We start from the raw sequence: 19,614 nt of genomic DNA on the forward strand, positions 1-19,614 counted from the left end.
GGTTTGCATGTTCTGTTCAGTTCTGTGTGTGGAAGGAAGTCAAAACAAAACTAAGTTTAGCTACTTGTTATTAGGAATCATTTTACGAACATCTAGCTGAAGTAGAAGCCTTAAGCATAAGCGAAGCTCTTGCTATTGTTTTGGTACAATAATTAAATAATTCTAAAACCCTAAATTGTCTCCCAAAGATTACAGTTTTTCTAGGATAGAATTCTATGGCAAAACTGCTGTAAGGGATAAGGCCAAGTAACTAGATAATTAATAAATCCTATCTTAGTATAGTGGTAGTTACTAGTAGTATTGTTCTGATGTCAGTGAAATAGTTAGATCTATTGCCATGACTGTTAGATTTACTCTTTATATATTTGCTCTGTCCCATTGCTCTTTCCTTTCTGCTCTGTTTTATGCCACTCTTAGGGTAATGCTCTGCTATTAAAGAGAGAGGAAATCTTATTTTTTCTCATGGCATTATCCTTCATTTACTGAAATCCTAATAAGGTAGAACCTGTGTAGACATTTTCTTCATAATCCCTTAAAAATTGGTGATACTTCTTTGAGGGGGATATTGAGACTGTGATGGTGTCTGGGCCAGTCCTGGTTTAGCCTGGCCCTTTTCCAGGATTGCATGGCACGCTTCTGACAGGGCACCTTCAGGTGGAGGGGGCTTGCATTGCTCCACTTTTTAAATTGTTTTAAGGTCTTTTTTTAAACAGAAGGCATTTGCAGACTTGGTGATTGAATTCTCTGCTGTTTGCTGGGGACCCCAAAGCCCTGTGAAGAATGTGATTTGTCATTCTGCTAAGTTGTGAATCTGAGCCGCTTGAATTGCTGGATAGAGTGTGGGGGTGAGGTGGTTGGCCAGCAGGTAGAGAGCCATGTTGCCCGACATACGAACTCAACTTGGAGTGGCTCACATGGGAACTCACAAAGAGGTGGAAAGTGTGTACTTAAATTTTTCACTTCCGTGTTGTGAATTTTACTGGGAAGATTACTTACTATGGTGGTACTTTATTGAAGTGCTGCTTCACGGAGACTGTGGGGGCTTACGCATCTCCAATACCAAGACTCTGCCCAATGGGGAGTAGGCAGTACAGTAGAGACCTTGGGTTAGCTGTCACCTAGATCCTCTGCCTTCTAAAACAAGGATTCTTCTTTTAAAAGATTTTATTTAATTGACAGAGAGCGCACAAGCAGGGGGAGCAGCAGAGGCAGAGGGAGAAGCAGACTTCCTGCTGAGCAGGGAGCCCGACGTGGGGCTCAATCCCAGGACCCCAGGATCATGACCTGAGCCGAAGGCAGACACTTAACCGACTGAGCCACCTAGGCGCCCCAAACAAGGATTCTTCTTTTAAAAATTTACATATAGTTGGTATTTTGATAGGGATTGCCTTAAATGTGTAGATTGCTTTGCGTAGTATAGACACATTAACAATATTTGTTCTTCCAATCCATGAGCTTGGAATGCCTTTCCATTTCTTTGTGTCATCTTCAGTTTCTTTCATCAGTGTTTTATGGTTTTCAGAATACAGGTCTTTTACCTCTTTGGTTAGGTTTATTCCTAGGTGTCTTTTTTTTTCTTTTTTTTTTTTTTAAGATTTTATTTATTCATTGAGAGAGACAGAGAGAGCACAAGCAGGGGGAGAGGCAGAGGGACAGAGAGAAGCTGACTTCTTGCTGAGCTGGGAGCCTGACTCGGGGCTCGATCTCAGGATCTGGAGATCATGACCTGAGCCAAAGGCAGATGCACTTAACGATCTGAGCCACCCAGGTGCCCCTATTCCTAGGTGTCTTACTGTTTTTGGTGCAGTTGTAAATGGGATTGATACCTTAATTTCTCTTTCTTCTGCTTCATTATTGGTGTAGAGAAATGCAATAGATTTCTACACATTGATTTTGTATCCTGTGACTTAACTGAATTTGTTTATCAGTTCTAGCAGTTTTTTAGTGGGATCTTTCAGCTTTTCTATATAGAGTATCACAGCATTTTTCACAGAGCTAGAACAAACAATCCTAAAATTTTCTGGAACCACAAAAGACCCCAAATAGCCAAAGCAACCTTGAAAAAAGAAAAGGCATCACAATTCTGACTTCAAGTTATATTTCAAAGCTGTAGTCATCAAAACAGTATGGTATTGGCACAAAACAGACACATAGCTCAACAGAACAGAATAGAAAACCCAGAAATGAACCCAAAACTGTATGGTCACTTAATCTTTGACAGAGCAGGAAAGACTATCCAGTGGAAAAAAAACCTGTCTCTTCAACAAAATGGTATTGGGAAAACTGGACAGCAACATGCAAAAGAATGAAACTGGACCACTTTCTTACACCATACACAAAAATAAATTCAGAATGGATGAAAGACCTAAATGTGAGACCTGAAACCATCAAAATCCTGGAGGAGAACACAGGCAGTAACCTCTTTGACCTTGGCCAAAGCAACTTCTTTCTAGATATGTTTCCTGAGGCAAGGGAAATAAAAGCAAAAATAAACTACTGGGATTTCATCAAAATAAAAAGCTTTTGCACAGTAAAGGAAATACTGACAAACTGAAAGGCAACGTACGGAATGGGCAAAGATATTTGCAAGTAACATATCTGATAAAGGGTTAGTATCCAAAATATGTAAAGGACAGATACAACTCAACACCCAAAACACAAATAATCCAGTTGAAAATGGGCAGAAGACATCAACAGACATTTCTTCAAAGAAGACATCCAGATGGCCAATAGACACATGAAAAGATGCTCAACATCACTTGTCATCAGGGAAATCCAAATCAAAACCTCAATGAGATACCACCTCACACCAGTCAGAATGGCTAAAATCAACAACACAAGACACAACAAGTGTTGGTGAGGATGCGGAGAAAAAGGAACCCTCTTACACTGCTGGTGGGAATGCAAACTGGTGCAGCCACTCTGGAAAACAGTATGGACGTACCTCCAAAAGTTAAAAATAGAACTATTCCACGATCCAGCAATTGCACTATTGGGTATTTACCCAAAGGATATGAAATCACTAACTTGAAAAGATATGTGCACTCCTATATTTATAGCAGCATTATCTACGATAGCCAAATTATGGAAATAGCCCAAGTGTCCATCGACTGATGAATGGATAAAGAAGATGTGGTATATAGTCACAATGGAATATTACTTGGCCATAAAAAAGAATGAAATCTTGCCATTTGCAATAACATGGATGGAGCTAGAGAGTATCATGCAAAGTGAAATAAGTCAGAGAAAGAAAATACTGTATGATCTCACTCATATGTGGAATTTAAGAAACAAAACAAACAAGAAAAGGGGAAAAAGAGAGAGAGAGAAACCAAGGAACAGACTCTTAACTCTAGACAACACACTACACTGGTGGATCCCCGGAAGGGGAGGTGGGCTGGGGGATAGAGGAAATAGGGGGTGGGGAGTCAGGAGTGCACTTGTCCTGATGAGCACCGGGTGATGTATGGAAGTCCAATCACTACATTGCACACCTGAAACTAATATTACACTGTGTGTTAGCTACCTGGAATTGAACAAAAAATTAAAATTTACATACAGTAAACTCACCCATGTCATGGATGTAAGAGCTCCCGAGACTTGATAGCAGAGCACCCTTGTGTCCGTGACCATCACTTCTCCATTCTACTACTTGTCCCTGTCTTCCCACATACTCGCACTACCGCAGGCAAGCAATGTGGGAAAGAGATGGGCTGGGAGTTGAGGCCCAGTGGCCAGTTCAGCTTCTGCCTCTGACCAGCCCTGTGTTCTTGTGTCCATGACCCTCGGTTTCATCTTCTGAGGAGTGTCTCAGACCCCACGTGGTGACTGAGGTCTGTGCTAACCCTAGGCTTGAGTGGTTGGCCTGTGGAAGGGGAAGGTGCCAGTTCTGTCCCTTGACCTGTGTGTGGTCTTGTGTCTGCTAGTCCAAGTCTGCAGGGAAGAGTCCATGATAGCACTTGGGTGGTTTCCACTCTTTGGCTATTACAGGTCTTGCTGCTGTGAACATTCATGTAGAAGTTTCTGTGTGAACGCATGTTTTTGGTTCTCTTGGGCATACACCTAGGAGTGGAATTGCTGGGTCATAGGATAGTTCTGTGCTTCACTTTCTAAGAAACTGCCAGACCATTTTCCCCAGCAGCTGTGCCATTTTACACTCTGAGGCTACTTTTTCCTGTGTCTTCAGGACAGTCCCATCTTTTTCTGTGTGTGTGTGTGGGTATGTATCTTTGGTGTTGTTGGAGGTGGTTGAGCTCTAGGAGAGATCATCAGGGACTGCCTAGATCCTCACCACTGTTGTTGGATGTCCTTAAAGGCGAGGTTGGCTTGTAGAGAGCTGATCTCCAGTTTGAGCGCCGATCACCATCATTTTATCCTGCTTCTGTGTCTGAATCATTTATTGAATTTACTGTCAGGACAGTAGCCAAACAGAAGCATTTAAGACTCAGGCAACAGATAATGGAGCCATGTAACTGGCTGCACTAGAAGAAGAAAGACACTCTCAAACCATGACCCAGGTGACTTCATAAGCAGCCCAGAATTGCCCCTTTTCCCTAGTGAGGTAAGACCGAGCAACAAGCAGCACTAAGGCAGGCTCTGGGCAGGAGTGTCCTTCCTAAATTCTCTTCTGGCATGGACACTTCTTGAACTACAGAGATAACTAGGAGGCTCTCTGTCATCAGACAAGTATAATAAGGGGCTGGGTTGAGGGTGTTCCATTGACATACTATCTTATGAAAAGGAGGAAGGAGCACTGTTTCATGATTAGTTAACTGACTAGAAGAAAAGTGCTGGTATTTCCAGTTAGTGTTTGGGATGATACTGCGTGTGATGCCATAAGGCTAAAAGGTGATCCTAGTTCAGGCCTGAAGACTGTTGGGATTTGGCTGAGTGGCAGTTGCTCTGAGATAAGTAGGTAGTAAGCCTTGCCCCCTGGGCCAAGGGACAGGCTCTGAGAGGAGGTGGGTGTTTGATGCATGCCTTGTTGTTGAGGTAACATTCCTAGAGCATCACTTTTCAATCTCAGCACTAGAATTTTCTTTTTTTTTTTTTTTTTTTAGCACTAGAATTTTCTGTTGTGGGAGCCTTCCTTTGTGTTGTAGGAGGTTAGCAGCATGCCTAGACTACCCATTAGAGAGGCCTGTGGTAGCCCCCGAAGTGTGACAACCAAAAATGTCTCCAGATATCGCTGAGTATCTCCTAGGCGCAAAATCACCTTTCTCTGCCACTTTGAGAACCACTGCCCTAGATCATGACCTTAACCTTTCATGTACATAGACAGATTTACGATACTCTGAGATATGAGAGGTAATTGTTGAAAGATATTTCAGGATCATTAAAGGCATTTTTTGTTTCTGTGTTCCATGGGCATGGTTCTGACATATTTGATTTAGTTCAGTCACACAGATGTCTTGCTAATTCAGGAGAATTTGGTATGTATTATCTACGATATCTAGTTAGTCATAGAAATTTTCTTAATTGTCTTTTAGTGATTAGTCTTGGATAATTTTGGATATTTTGTAATCTTTCCTTAGATAATAGCTTTCCTTCAGTTGATGGAGTATGGCCTAGTAAAGAAATGCCGTTTTGTGGAATTGGAGTGTTTCCTTAGATGCTCATGTCCCTTTTCATCTTGCTCAGTGAGGAAATAATTATAGTCAACCTTGGAGTTTTCCAGATTAATGGAACATAAGAGGCAGTTAATGTACATTTTGGATCAGAGGGATCCCCGACAAAGACTTCATCCAAGTATCCTTAAGATCTGGGATTAAGATTTGAGAGAAGTAGTGTGGAACTTCAGTGAATCCCTGGGGATATAACTTTCTAGGTGAATTGTTGGTTTTTCTAGGTGAAGGCAAGTAAATTGGCCAACTTTATAGAATGGGACACTAAAGAAACCTGAGCATTAATCTGTTCCTGTAAAGAATTTGGCTTCATCTTTAAAAAAAAAAAAAAAAAGGACGCCTGTGTGGCTCAGTTTGTTAAACATCTGGCTTCAGCTCAGGTCATGATCTCAGGGTCCTGGTATCGAGTCCCACGTCGGGCTCCTTACTCAGCAGAAAGCCTGCTTCTCCCTCTGCCTGCCGCTCCCCCTGCTTGTGCTCACTTGCTCTCTCTCTGGCAAATAAATAAATAAAATCTTTAAAAAAAAAAGAAGAATTTGGCTTCAGAAGGGACAGAGGGTGGGTGGCATATGTTTGGGCAGTACAGCAGAATGGGGTATAATTGTTCTGTTACTTGTCCACAGATCTTGGACGAAGCCATATCCTTGACCATTAGGCTTTTTAAAAAACAGGTGACACTAGGGGATTGCAGGGACTGGTACAAGGAATGACTAGTCCTTTTTCTGTGAAGCTGGTCACAGTTGGCCTGTGGCCTCCTGAGGCTTCAGCTCAAGAGGGCATCAAGAAATTAAGTAAAGATTTAGCAGAACTCTTTTGGCTTTTGGTCTAGTTATTGGACTCTGTCCATAGAATCTTTTCCCCATAGAGATTTTGGGACATAGTTCATTCTTGGTTATTTCTTGAATCATACATAGTTTGGACAAATTAATATTCCAATCAGCTATAATTTGTGTATGGGAGAATTCTCTGGGACTTATACAAGTCATCCTTCTGTAGTCCCACAAAAATCAGGTCACCCAAACTACGAGCAAAACTGAGTTCTGGGGGCCACTTCCCAGTGGGACTGGGCATCCTCTCAGCTCCGAGGGGGGTTTCCATGAAAAGCGTACAGAGGCAGAGTTTTCACGTTGAGACTGCCCATGGCCCTTGGCTGTCTCCCTCACCCCTGACAGCTGAATAATTGACTTGATAAGAAACTACTACAGCAAATGCAAAGAAACAAAAAACAAACAATAAAGCAAAGGTCACAATATTAAAGTTAGAGGAAACTTGCTTCTGTTTCTTAAAAAAAATATGGTACAGTGTTAGTATTGCAGATAAGAGGTTTATAGAGAACAGGTCCAAGATGAGCAGCTGAGACTAAGTAATGTATCAAATATGAAAATTGTATCTCTGTTGTTACTGTTATTTTTAATTAATTAATTAATTAATTTTTTAAAAAAGATTTTATATATTTATTTGACAGAGAGAGACACAGCGAGAGAGAGAACACAAGCAGGGGGCTTGGGAGAGGGAGAAGCAGGGAGCCCGATGCGGGGCTCGATCCCAGGACCCCAGGATCATGACCCAAGCCAAAGGCAGATGCTTAATGACTGAGCCACCCAGGCGCCCCTATTTTAAATTTATTTTTAAACAGCTTTTCTGAGATATAATAATATACTCTACAAATCGCCAATTTAAAGTATACACTTTGATGGCTTCATGTGGTTGTGCCTCCATTTCCACATTTCATTTTGAATCATTTTCATCACCCTGAGAAGAAAGGAAGAAATCCCCCTAACCTTAGCCATCACTTGCCAATACTGCCATTCCCCAAGCTCTAGGCAACCACTGATCTGCTTTCTATCTCTGGATTTGCCTATTCTTGACATTTCATATGGTAGAACCATAGCGTATGTGGTCCTTTGTGCCAGGCTTCTTTCACTTAGTGTTTTCGAGGTCTGTCCACGTCATTCCTTTGTATGGCAGGGTGATATTCAGTGTACGGCCATACCACATTTATTCATTTATCAGTTGATGGATGTTGGGTTGTTTCTACTTTTTTGTTATTATGAATAATGATGCTGTGAACATTTGTGTACAAGTTTTGGTGAGGACATGTGTTTTCATTTCTAGGGGTAGAATTGCTGGGTCACATGATCATATGGTTTTAACCATCTGAGGGGCTGTCAGGCCATTTTCCAATCCTACCAGCAATGCCTGAGGGCTTCGTTGCTCCAGATACTCATCAGTATTTTTTAATTAACTTTCTGATTGTGGCCATCCTAGTGGGCGTGAAGTGGGATCTAACTGTGGTTTTGATGTGCATTTCCCTGCTGGCTGATAATGTTGAGCCTCTTTTCATGTACTTATTGGCCATCTGTATGTCTTCCTTGGGGAAATGTTTATTCAACACTTTTGCCCATTTTGAAATTTGTAAGAGTTTTTTTTGTATATTCCAGATACCAGTCCCTTATCAGATATGTGATTTATAAAATTTTTCTCTCATTCTGTCACTTGCCTTATTACTTTCTTGATAGCATCCTTTGAAGTACAGAAGTTTTAAATTTTGATGATACCCAGTTTTTTTATCTTTAGTTGCTTGTGTTTTTGGTGTCACATCTGAGAAACCATTGTCTAATCCAAGGTCATGAAGATTTATCCGTACGTTTTCTTCTAAGACTTTTATAGTTTTAGCTGGACATTTAAGTCTTTGGTCCATTTTGAGTTAATTTTTATATTTGTTGTCAGAGGTTCGACTTTATTTGTTTGCATGTGAATATCCAGTTGTTCCAGCACCATTTGTTAAAAAGATTATTCATTTGTCCTTTCTCCATTCAATTATTTTGACACTCTTCTTGAAAATCAGTTGAGGAAAATAATATGAGGGCTTATTTCTGGATTCTCAATTCTACCATTGATCTATATGTCTGTCATTATGCTAGTACCTTGTTATTATTTCTATTGATGAAAATAAGACAAAATTATTACAACCTAAAGCAAAAATATCAGACATAACACATCTCAACTCTTTGTATATATGTATTTAAGACTTTTAAAAAAAGATTTTATTTATTTGAGAGAGACAGCATGAGAGAGAGAGAACAGAAGCAGGGTGGAGGGGCAGAGGGAGAGGGAGAAGCAGGCTCCCTGCTGAGCAGAGAGCCCAACGCGGAGCTTGATCCCAGGACCCCAGGATCATGACCTGAGCAAAAGGCAGACGCTTAACTGAGCCACCCAGGCACCCCAAGATTTTAAGTAATCTCTATACCCAGCCTGGGGCTTGAACTCATGACCCTGAGATCAAGAATTGCATCCTCCTCTGACTGAGCCAGCCAGGCATCCCTCAACTCTTTGTATTTTTATCAGCATCCATAACTGACACCAGATTAATTTCTTAAATTATGTAATTACTATGGTAACTTATAGAAATAATTGTAAATAATTTATTTTTTTTTTTAAGATTTTATTTATTTATTTGAGAGAGAATGAGAGAGAGAGAGAGAGCACACATGAGAGGGGGGAGGGTCAGAGGGAGAAGCAGACTCCCTGCCGAGCAGGGAGCCCGATGCGGGACTCGATCCAGGGACTCCAGGATCATGACCTGAGCCGAAGGCAGTCGCTTAACCAACTGAGCCACCCAGGCGCCCGTAAATAATTTTAAAGAAAAATAAACCTATAAAATATAAGTACATTTTAACAGAAAATTACACTAGCAATCCTTTGTAGTCTTAGAGTTGCCTCATAAGCATCCCAAACAGATTGACGAATACTGGGGCCATGTGTAGGAATTAATTCATATTTATTTTACTTGGTAGTTTGCTCTTTAGTTACTGATACTCAGTGAAGTACAGGATTGGCATTTGCTATTCCAATACTGGATACATGGTACGGGATTTGTTGTGCTTTGTTGGATGATGTTTAGCTCTGTAACACTTTCTTTGGTGATACCTTAGTGATGTCCTGTTCTCTGTTGCTTATAACAAACCACCTGAAACTTCAGGTCTTTAAACAAGCACATTTACTTTGCTTATGAGCCTGCAGTTTGCTCAGGGCTTGGCAGGGGTGATTTGCTGCTGCTCTGCCGTGTATGGGGCCTCAACTGGGGCCGCTCAAAGCATGGAGGGATGGAACAGTGGGGGGCTCGCGGGGGGCCGCTCTCCTCATGTGGTCTCAGGGCTTCTCACTGTGCCCTCTTTCTATGGTCTTTGCATCATGGCAGCCTCAGCATAGTTAGAGTTCTTTCTTAGTGACTCTGGGCTTCTAGAGAAAGTGGCAAGAGACCAAGGTAGAAGCCTTGAAAGTCACACAGTGTTAGTTCTGCTGCATTCTGCTAGTTACACGAGTCACAGGGCAGGGACAATTCAGGGTTTGCATGCTGGAGGCATGGTCTGTGGGCAAGTCATCTCTGGAAACTGGCTACTGAAGGATGTAGCTAGATGTAGATTTTTCTGTGGGGTTTCCAGGAGGTGGTCGGCTATAGTTGCTCAAAGAAGGCTTTCCTCTGAAAAACAACCTTAAAATGACTTTCTATGAGTTTATGATGCCAAATGCTTGAAGGTTCAGTTTCCCCGCAAATGTTTCTTTACTAAAATTAGAGTATGTCATATACTAGAAAATATAATTGTCAGGTTCAAATTCATTGAACAAAGAAGGCAAGTTCATGTCAGTGAAGGGTCCCGTCTTCAGTAAAGTGAAATTATATACCAGATAACACGGCATCAATTTATGAGGTGAAACTTGCTGGAAAGGCAAGCAGAAGTGGGAAAAAAAAATCTGTTAGGTTTAAGAGACTTTTAATATTCCTCTCTTGATTCTTCTCAGTCCAGATAGACAAAAATAAATAGGAATGTCCAGGATTGATTCCATAAAGTTGATCTGGTAGGATAGATAAAATTTTATATTCTGCCGTCAGATTAATCAAAGGCAGAACAAATAAGTGATAAAATTCATCCTCCATTCTTGATAATTAACAGCAAACTGAAAATAGAAGAAAAGTTCCTTAAACTAGTAAAGACTATCTATGAGTATCACATGTGAGACGCGTCTACCTGTGAATTACTGGAAGCACACCCCTCGGAGTCGGGGAGGCCATGGCTGCTGCCCTGCTTCTCTTCCAGTTGGGCCTGTTCCTTTGAGTTAGGAACGTTAGTTACTGTACTCTTAGACCTAGCTAAAGAAGGGTCCCACCAGCACACACTAAGTACCCGGGAGCACTGATGTGACCTGACGGGTGTCGGGTGCTGCTGATAGAACCAGTACGAGCTGCAGCCTTGGAATTCCAGACGGAGCCCCAGGAATTACCTGGTTTGATCTCCATGCTGGTTTTGCAGGGCCTCAGGCATGAAGAAACATGATACTTGCCGACCCACAATAGAATGTAAAATTTAGAAAAAGAGCTTTTCTCAGGATTGTGTTCATATTCTTTCTTGATCTCATGATTTCAGTTTGCTATTGTGGTTCAAAGTCATTAGGATTTCACTCCCAGGACTGAAAGTGGATTTTAGTGTCTTTGGTCCCAGATAAAGTAATACGCATCCACCTTCAGTTTGAGCCCTGACTGCCCAGAGCTGTGTAATCCGGTATTCTGGAGCATGCTGTGGTCCAGTTGCAGACGCACTTAGATTCCGTGCTCTGTTCCGCTCCCGAGGCGTCTGCTAATCACAGAGGACACTACTCAGCACCTTAATAACCGCTGTTGTTGTCAGTTACTCTTTCTGGGCTGTCAGCTCCTGGATGGCGCTGTTTGGTAGCACCTCATGGGCTAGTCTGTGTTTTCATTAGGTCTGTTCAGGAAAAAATAGCAAAAAATGCTCTGTCTCGGGCAGGCTTTTCCAAACTCTGAAGTAACTGTGATTCTGATGCTCTGTTCTGTCTTTCTGTTGCAGATGTTGCTGCCATAGCATGTGGTCGCGAGTTCTTGGTTAACTCAAGTCGGGTGCTGCTGGACACCATACTGCAGCTTCTGGGGGACCTGAAGCCAGGACAGTGTACCAAACTCAAAGTGTACGGTGGACGATGTTAAAAAGCTCATGTTTATTTAGTTAATAGTTAGAATTTGCTGATTGGGCTTCTTTTTCAAGTAAACACAGTTAATTTGGCAATAGTTCTAAAAAAATAGAAGAAACACATTGCCTGGAGAATTAAGGGATGCACTCTTTATTCAGTACTCTTTTACAAAAATCATAAGAAACGAAAACAATGTTCTCACCTTAGAGCAATCAGTGAGTCCCAGATGCTATTATGTGACACTTCAGTTTATATTAATTACCTCGAAATGAACCTGTACTCATTTGTTACAGCAGTGTCCCACTGCCAGGGACCCAAATCTGTATTGGGTTTCTACTGGGTAACAAGTCTTGTGGTTAAAACAACACGTCCTCCATGCTTCTGTAAGTTTGAAGTCTGAGATGGCTTGCCCGGGTCTCTGACTAGGGTCTCTGGCCAAAACCAAGGTGTTGTCCAGGCTGGGCTCTTTTCCAGAGGCTCTGGGCAAGAGTGCTTCTAGGAATGTTCAGGTTGCTGGCGAATCCAGTTCCTTGCACTTGTAGGACTTAGGCCCCTGTTCCTCGCTGGCTGTCACCTGGGGGCTTTTTTAGCTTGCGGGGCTGACCGAATTTCTGATTATATGAGCCACCCATCTTCGAGCTCCGGCAGCTCACTGAATCCCTCTTACACTTGGGAGCTCTCGGACTTCCTCTTCTGCTACCAGCTAGAGAGAATGCTGTGCTTTTGATGGGCTCCTGGGTTTAGTTAGGCATCACGGGATAAACTTCCTTTTGATGAACTCAGAGTCACCTGAGGAGTCACGTCAGTTACGTTTGCAGTGACTCTCTGCCATAGAACTGACCACGACCAGGGTGTTATGTTGTGTCCAGCCTGGGGACTAGGGCAGGAGATGTTGGGCCATTTTAGGATTCTGCCTATCACACTGTTCATTCTAGGTGGGTGCTTGTCCTCCTTGGAACATTGTTTCTAATAGCTTCTTTAAAGTCTCTGTCATCTTGGTCTGGTGTTTCTTGGTTGTTTTTTCCCATGCGAGTTGGGATTTTTCCCATTTCTTCGTGTGCTGAGTAATTTTGGGTTGTATTGTGGACATCTGAATACTGTGAGACCCTGGGTCTTGTTGAAACTGTGGAGAGTGTTGATGTTTTTGTTTGAGCAGGCAGTCAGCCTTGTTGGGTCCAGGTCACAAGCTCTGACCAGCCTTTTGGGTATCATGCTTTCAGGGTCACTTCCAGCTTCAGAACTGGCCTCTGGTGCCACCCGTGCCAGCCTGACACCTGGGTCATCGCTGGCAATTTACTCCTCAGGCTGGGATGTGCTGTTTGTGATTGGACTCACATGTGCACAGCCTGGCGTGAGGCCAGGGGTTCTGAAGAGCCTTGTGAGGTCACCTGCCTGATGTCTTTACTGTCCGCCGTGTGCTGGGTACTTGTTAGTTACCATCCTTCGCCTGGAGTGCTGGGGTTCCACGTGCCCTGCTGTGTCCGACTTCTGCAGCTTCCAGGACTGGGGAAGATTTCCTTCCCACACAGCCAGGGTGACGTGGGGGCCCCACGCTCTGCAGGGCCCCTTCCTGATGCTCCAGCCTCAGTGGCACTCTGTGCAAGTCAGTGCTGCGCCTGGGCTTGGAGGCTGAGTGGTAAACTTGCTGATGGGTTGCTGGTTCTTGGAATTCTGGACTTCTTCCCAGTCTGCCTGCTTGTTCCTGTTTACTTTTCTGGGGTTTCACGGAGTTGCTCCATATATTCTGTTCAGAATTCATAGCTGTGTTCAGTGGAAGCAGGAGGGTGGGGTGTGACTCCCACCTTATCTGGAAGCAGATTCTCGAGTCTATTCTGATATTTTGTGCTAACAAATACATGTTCATGAGCAATATGTAATACAACATAACGTCTAACTCATATGGTTTTGTGTATGTTTTTACATGTGGCTCTGTGGATCTAGTTAATTCCTTTTACATATCTTGCATGAGAGAAGGTGTGACATTTGGGTCATTTTATCCTTGACTGATGGGCACTAGGTTATTTTCAGGTTTTACTCCTCACGTGGAGCGGTGTAGTGAGCATCTGTGGCAAATACCTCCTTGCTCACCTGTGTGAGCGCTTCTCTAGGAGCTGTCCCCGAAGTGCAGTATTTGAGAAGGAAGGAAAGCACACTTTCAGGTTGATAAGACGCTGCCAAACGGGTCACCAAAGCCTGCACTTCACCCACACAGCAGCAGTGTTCCGGGTCTCCCACACCTTCCTCAGTGCTTCATTCTTTGTTACTGTCTTATAAAGAAGGCTTGTGTTCTCTACATCTGTCTGCCTGTCTCGAGATGGGTATTACCAGTGAGGTTGAAACTTTGCACAGGTTCAGAACAGGTTTTTTTCCTGTGAATTACCTGTTCATGTCTGTTGCCTGTTTTCTGTTGGGTTGTGTTTTCCACGACTTGCTGTTGTTTTTTATGTGTTCTGGGATACTACGCCATTGTCTGCATCTGTGGTCTGTACACGGTCAGTGTTCATGGGGCCAGTTAGCCCCTGCTGCACTTCCGAGGCAAGGCTTGGTGTGGGGGCTGCGTCTCTTCTCGTCTCTGTGGTTCCAGTACATGGAGCTCTGTGCCTTTGCATCTTAGGCAGACCTTGTCCTGCAGTGGGAGATGGGCAGACTTGCATTCAGAGATGTTTGCTTGCTTTCTTGGCAGTTTTCCATCTGCCAGGGAGCAAAGCCCACGTATGGACTGTTAGCCTCAAACCCCACTTGGGATCTCAGCATGCACCGTCCCGAAGCGGCTCTTCTCACTTCATAATCTCTGGCCGCCTTCTGGCTTTGAGTTTTAAGAGTTCTTTGTATATTTTGGATAATATTCCTTTATCAGATATGTCTTTTGCAAATATTTTCTCTCAGTCTGTAGCTTGACTTCTTTTTTTTTTTTTTTTTTTTTAAAGATTTTATTTATTTATTTGAGAGAGAGAGAATGAGAGACAGAGAGCATGAGAGGGAGGAGGGTCAGAGGGAGAAGCAGACTCCCTGCCGAGCAGGGAGCCCGATGCGGGACTCGATCCCAGGACTCCAGGATCATGACCTGAGCCGAAGGCAGTCGCTTAACCAACTGAGCCACCCAGGCGCCCTGTAGCTTGACTTCTTAGTCATGTTTTTCGTCACTGCTCACTCCCAACCTGGAGTCCTCTGGAACCAGGACCTTTCTTGTACTGCAAGTAAACTTATCTTTTTGGCTTCTCTCCCTGGACTGTAACTTGGCTCTTTCCTGGGGATTTTGCTTTCCTTTTCACCTCTATGATCAAAGGCTACTCATTTTCAGCAGTTTGGGTGCCTCAGACCCAGAGATGGGGATTTTTAAAAAAAAGACTTAAATTTTTTAGAGCAGTTTTGGTTTCACAGCAAAATTTGGAGGAAGATACAGAGATTTTCCATATACCTTCTGCCCCCACACATGCATAGTCTTTTCCACTATCAACATCACTCACCAGAATGGTATTTTTTTTTTTTTGCCAACAATGAACCTACATTGACACATCATAATCATCCAAAGACCATAGTATACCTGAATTTAATCTTAGTGCTGTACATTCGGTCGGTTTGGACCAATGTATTATGACATACATTCATCAGTACGGTAACATACAGAGTATTTTCACTCCCCTAGAAACGTGTCGTATTCTACCTGTTCTTCTTTCCTCCCCCCGCCCCTGCAACCACGGACCCTTTACCGTCTCCGCAGTTCTGCCTTTGCCAGAGAGTCCTGTCGCTGGAATCACACAGGACGCTGCCCTCTCAGACTGGCTCTGTCACTCAGTGATCCACACTCACGGTCCCTCCATGTCTTCTCATGGCTTTGAGTTTTAAGAGTTCTTTGTATATTTTGGATAATATTCCTTTATCAGATGTGTCTTTTGCAAATATTTTCTCTCAGTCTGTAGCTTGACTTCTTAGTTTCCTGACATGGTCTTTCACAGAAGTTTTTAATTTTAATGAAGTCCAGCTTATCAATTATTTTTTTCACAGCTTTGGTGTCATGTCTACAACAGGCATCACCGTATGGGTCATAGATGTTCTCTTGTGTTGTTCCCTGGGAGCTTTATAGTTTTGCATTTTACATTTGGGTCTGTGATTCACTTTGAGGTAATTTTTGTGAAGCATGTAAGATTTATATCCAGATTCATTTTTGTGTGTGTGGACGTCCAGTTGTTCTAGTGCCACTTGTTGAAGACACTGTCTTTGCTCCCTTGTGTTGCCTTTGTTTCTTTGTCAAGGATCCGTTAACTATATTTGTGTGGGTCTATTACTGAGCTCTGTTCTGTTCCATTGATCTATTTGTCTTTTCTGTCACCAATACCACACTGTTTTGATCACTGTAGCTTTATGGTGAGTCTTGAAGTCAGGTAGTGTTGGTCCTATAACTTTGTTCTTTTTCAGTGCTGTGTTGGCTATTTTGGGCTTTTTGCCTCTCCATATAACCTTAGAGTCAGTTTGCTAATATCCACAAAATAACTTGCTGGGATTTTGATTGGGATTGCATTGCATCTACAGATCAAGTTGGGAAGAGCTGACATCTTGACAATGTTGAGTCTCCCTATCCACGAAAGTGGAATCAATCTATCTATCTTTCTTTTCTTTTTTTTTTTAAGATTTATTTATTTATTTGAGAGAGAGAGAGAGGAGGGGCAGAGGGAGAGGGAGAGAGAAACTCTAGTAGACTCCTCACTGAGCTCAGAGCCTGATGCAGGGCTGGATCTCACGACCCCGAGATCATGACCTGAGCTGAACCCAAGAGTTGAACGCTGAACCAGCTGTGCCACCCAGGAGCGCCAGTCTATCTATCTTTCTCCCTTCCCTTCCCTCCCTTCCCCTCCCCTTCCTTTCTTTTTTCTCCTTTCTTGTCTTTCTATCTTCCATTTATTTAGTTCTTTGGTTCATCAGAGTTTTGTAGTTTTCTTCATACAGATCTTATACATATCTTGTTAGATATATACCTGAGTATTTAATTTTTAGGGCTTGCTAATGTGAATGGTATTACATTTTTAATCTCAGATTCTACTTGTACATTGTTGGTATATAGGAAAGCAGTTGATTTTTGTATGGTTACTGGTATCCTGAAAACTTGCTATAATCTTATCAGTTCTAGGAGTTTTTTTTGGTTGATTCTTTTAGATTTTCTACATAGATGATTATGTCATCTGTGGACAAAGACAGTTTTATTTCTTCCTTCCAAATCTGTATACATTTTTTAAAAAAAGATTTATTTGAGGGAGAGAGTGCATGCACGTATGTGTGTGAGCAGGGGGAGGGGCAGAGGGAGAGGGAAAGGGAAAGAAGCAGACTCCCTGCTGAGCTCAGAGCTCCACACAGGACTCAGTCTCATGACCCTGAGGTCATGACCTGAGCCGAAACTAAGAGTTGGAGGCTTAGCCAACTGAGCCACCCAGGCGCCCCAATCTATCTTTTGTCCTTTCCTGCCCTGTCCTTTCCTGTCTTCTCCTGTCCTCTCCATGGCAGACTCCATGCCCAGCAAGGAGGCCAACGCAGGGCTCAGTCTCACAACCCTGAGATCATGACTTGAAATCATGACCTGAGCTGAAACCAGTTTGTCAAGTTTGTCCAGTAAACTGTTCCTAGTTTACTGAGAGTTTTTATCGTGAATGGATATTGGATTTTGTCAAATGCTTTTTCTAAATCTATTGATCTGATTTTGTGATTTTTCTTTTTAGTCTATTGATGTGATGGATTACATTAATTGGTTTTCAAATATTGAACCAGCCTTGCATACCTAGAATAAATGCCACTTGGCCATGGTGTATAATTCTATTTACGCATTTTTGGATTCAATTCGCTAATATTTTGTTGAGGTTTTTTGCATCTGTGTTCATGAGAGGTATTGGTCTATAGTTTTCTTGTCTTTATCTGGTTTTGGTATTTGGGTAATGCTGTTCTCATAGAATGAGTTAGGAAATATTCTCTGCTTCTGTCCTCTGAAAGAGATTGTAGAGAATTAGTATAATTTCTTCCTTAAATATTTGGTAGAATTCACCTGTGAACCCATCTGGGCCTGGTGTTTTCTGTTTTGGAAGGTTATTAATTACTGACTCAATTTCTTTAATAGATAAAGGCCTATACAGATCATCTGTTTCTTCTTGTGTGAGTTTTGACAGATTGTGTCTTTCAGGGAACAGGTCCATTTCACCCAGGTTATCCAATTTGTGGACATTGAGTTGTTCCTAGTATTTGGTTATTATCCTTTCAATTTCCATGGGATCTGTAGTGATGTCCCTTTTTTCATTTCTGATGTTAGTAATATGTATCCTCTGTCAAGTTCTTTTCAAAGAAACAGCTTTTGGTTTTCTTGATTTTTTTTTTTCTACTGGTTTCTATATTCAATTTCATTGATTTCTGCTTTAATTCTTATTTGTTTCTTCTGCTTATTATGGACTTAATTTGCTTTTATTTTTTGTGGTTTCCTGAGGTGGAAACCTAGATGATTGATTTTAGATCCTTCTTCTTTTCTAACATGTATCCGGTACTATAAATTTCCCTCTGAGCACTGCTTTTGCTGCATCTCACAAATTTGGTAAGTTGTATTTTCATTTTCATTTAATTCAAAATATATATTTTTTAAGATTTTATTTATTTATTTGACAGAGAGAGGACAGCGAGAGAGGGAACACAAGCAGGAGAAGGAGAGGGAGAAGCAGGCTTCCTGTGGAGCTGGGAGCCTGATGCGGGGCTTAAGCCCAGGACCCTGGGATCATGACCTGAGCTGAAGGCAGACGCTTAAATGACTGAGCCACCCAGGCGCCCCAGTTCAAAATATTTTTAAATTTCTCTTGAGACTTCTTTGATCCATGTGTTATTTAGAAGTATGTTGTTTAATCTCCAGGTACTTAGGGATTTTCCAGTTATCTTTCTGTTACTGATTTCTAGTTGAATTCCACTGTGGTCTGAGGGGTGTTAAAGTCTGTAGTTATAATAGTGGATTTATCTATTTCTGCTTGCAATTCTTTTGCCTCACATAGTTTAACGCTCTGTTGTTAGGTGCATATATGTTAAGGATTGTTATATCTTCTTGAAGGATTGACCCTCTTGTTACTATGTAATACCGTTCTTTATCCCTGGTAACTTCCTTTGTTCTAAAGTTGCTGTGTCTGAAATTAACATAACTGCTCCTACTTTCTTTCAGTTGGTGTTAAAATGGTATATTTTCCTCCATCTGCTTACTTTTAATCTATATTTTTTTAGGGGGGGGAAGGGGGAGAGGCAGAGGGAGGGAGAGAATCTTAAGCAGGCTTCATGCCCAGCGCAGAGCCCAGTGTGGGGCTTGGTCTCATAGCCCTGAGATCATGACCTGAGCCGAAACCAAGAGTTGAATGCTTAACTGACATAGCCACCCAGGTGCCCCACTTTTAATCTATATTTATCTTTAAAGTGGGCTTCTCGTAGACTACATACAGTTGAGCTGTGTCTTTGATCCACTCTGATGGTCAGTCTTTCCATAGGTGCGTTTGGACCACTGATGGTCACAGTGATGACTGATACTGTTGGACTAATGTCGACCACACGCGTGACTCTTCTCTATTTGTTGCCTTTGGTCTTTGTCCTGTTTTTGTCTTCCCCTCTTTTTCTGCCTTGCATGGTTTTAATTGAGCATTTTATATGGTTCCGTTTTCTCTCCTTTTGTAGCGAATCAGCTAAACTACTTTTTCACTGGTTTTCCTTGCTGCCCTACAGCTTGAAGTATGTTTACAACTAATCCACTTCTTTCAAATAATACCGTGTCAGCTCCCAGGTGTTAGGAGTGCCTTCTGGTCACGTGGTCATCCTGATTCCTACCCCCCCATGCCTCGTGTCCCTGCTGCCATGCACTTCCTTACCTGCAAGTCATGATCATTGACTGACGTCGTGCCTGTTATTTTGAATGAACTGCTGATAGATCAAGTAAGAATAAGAAAAGCAAGTTGTTACTTTTCCTTCACTTATTCCTTCTTCAGACCTCTTTCTTTTTTTAAAG

General features: G+C 42.3%; 1 protein-coding gene across 4 annotated transcripts in view; it reads left to right on the forward strand.

Moving 5' to 3' along the window:
• HSF2BP (heat shock transcription factor 2 binding protein) overlaps nucleotides 1-19,614 on the forward strand; it is a 98,357-nt gene that overhangs the window by 27,192 nt on the left and 51,551 nt on the right. For all 4 annotated transcript variants that reach the window (XM_036099000.2, XM_078068758.1, XM_078068788.1 and 1 more), the window contains one exon: nucleotides 11,492-11,609. In XM_036099000.2, coding sequence (XP_035954893.1) covers nucleotides 11,492-11,609 — 118 coding nt within the window. The remainder of the gene's footprint in view (nucleotides 1-11,491; nucleotides 11,610-19,614) is intronic.

This window comes from Halichoerus grypus, chromosome 1 (genome assembly GCF_964656455.1).
Source record: "Halichoerus grypus chromosome 1, mHalGry1.hap1.1, whole genome shotgun sequence".
Taxonomy (NCBI): Eukaryota; Metazoa; Chordata; class Mammalia; order Carnivora; family Phocidae; genus Halichoerus; species Halichoerus grypus.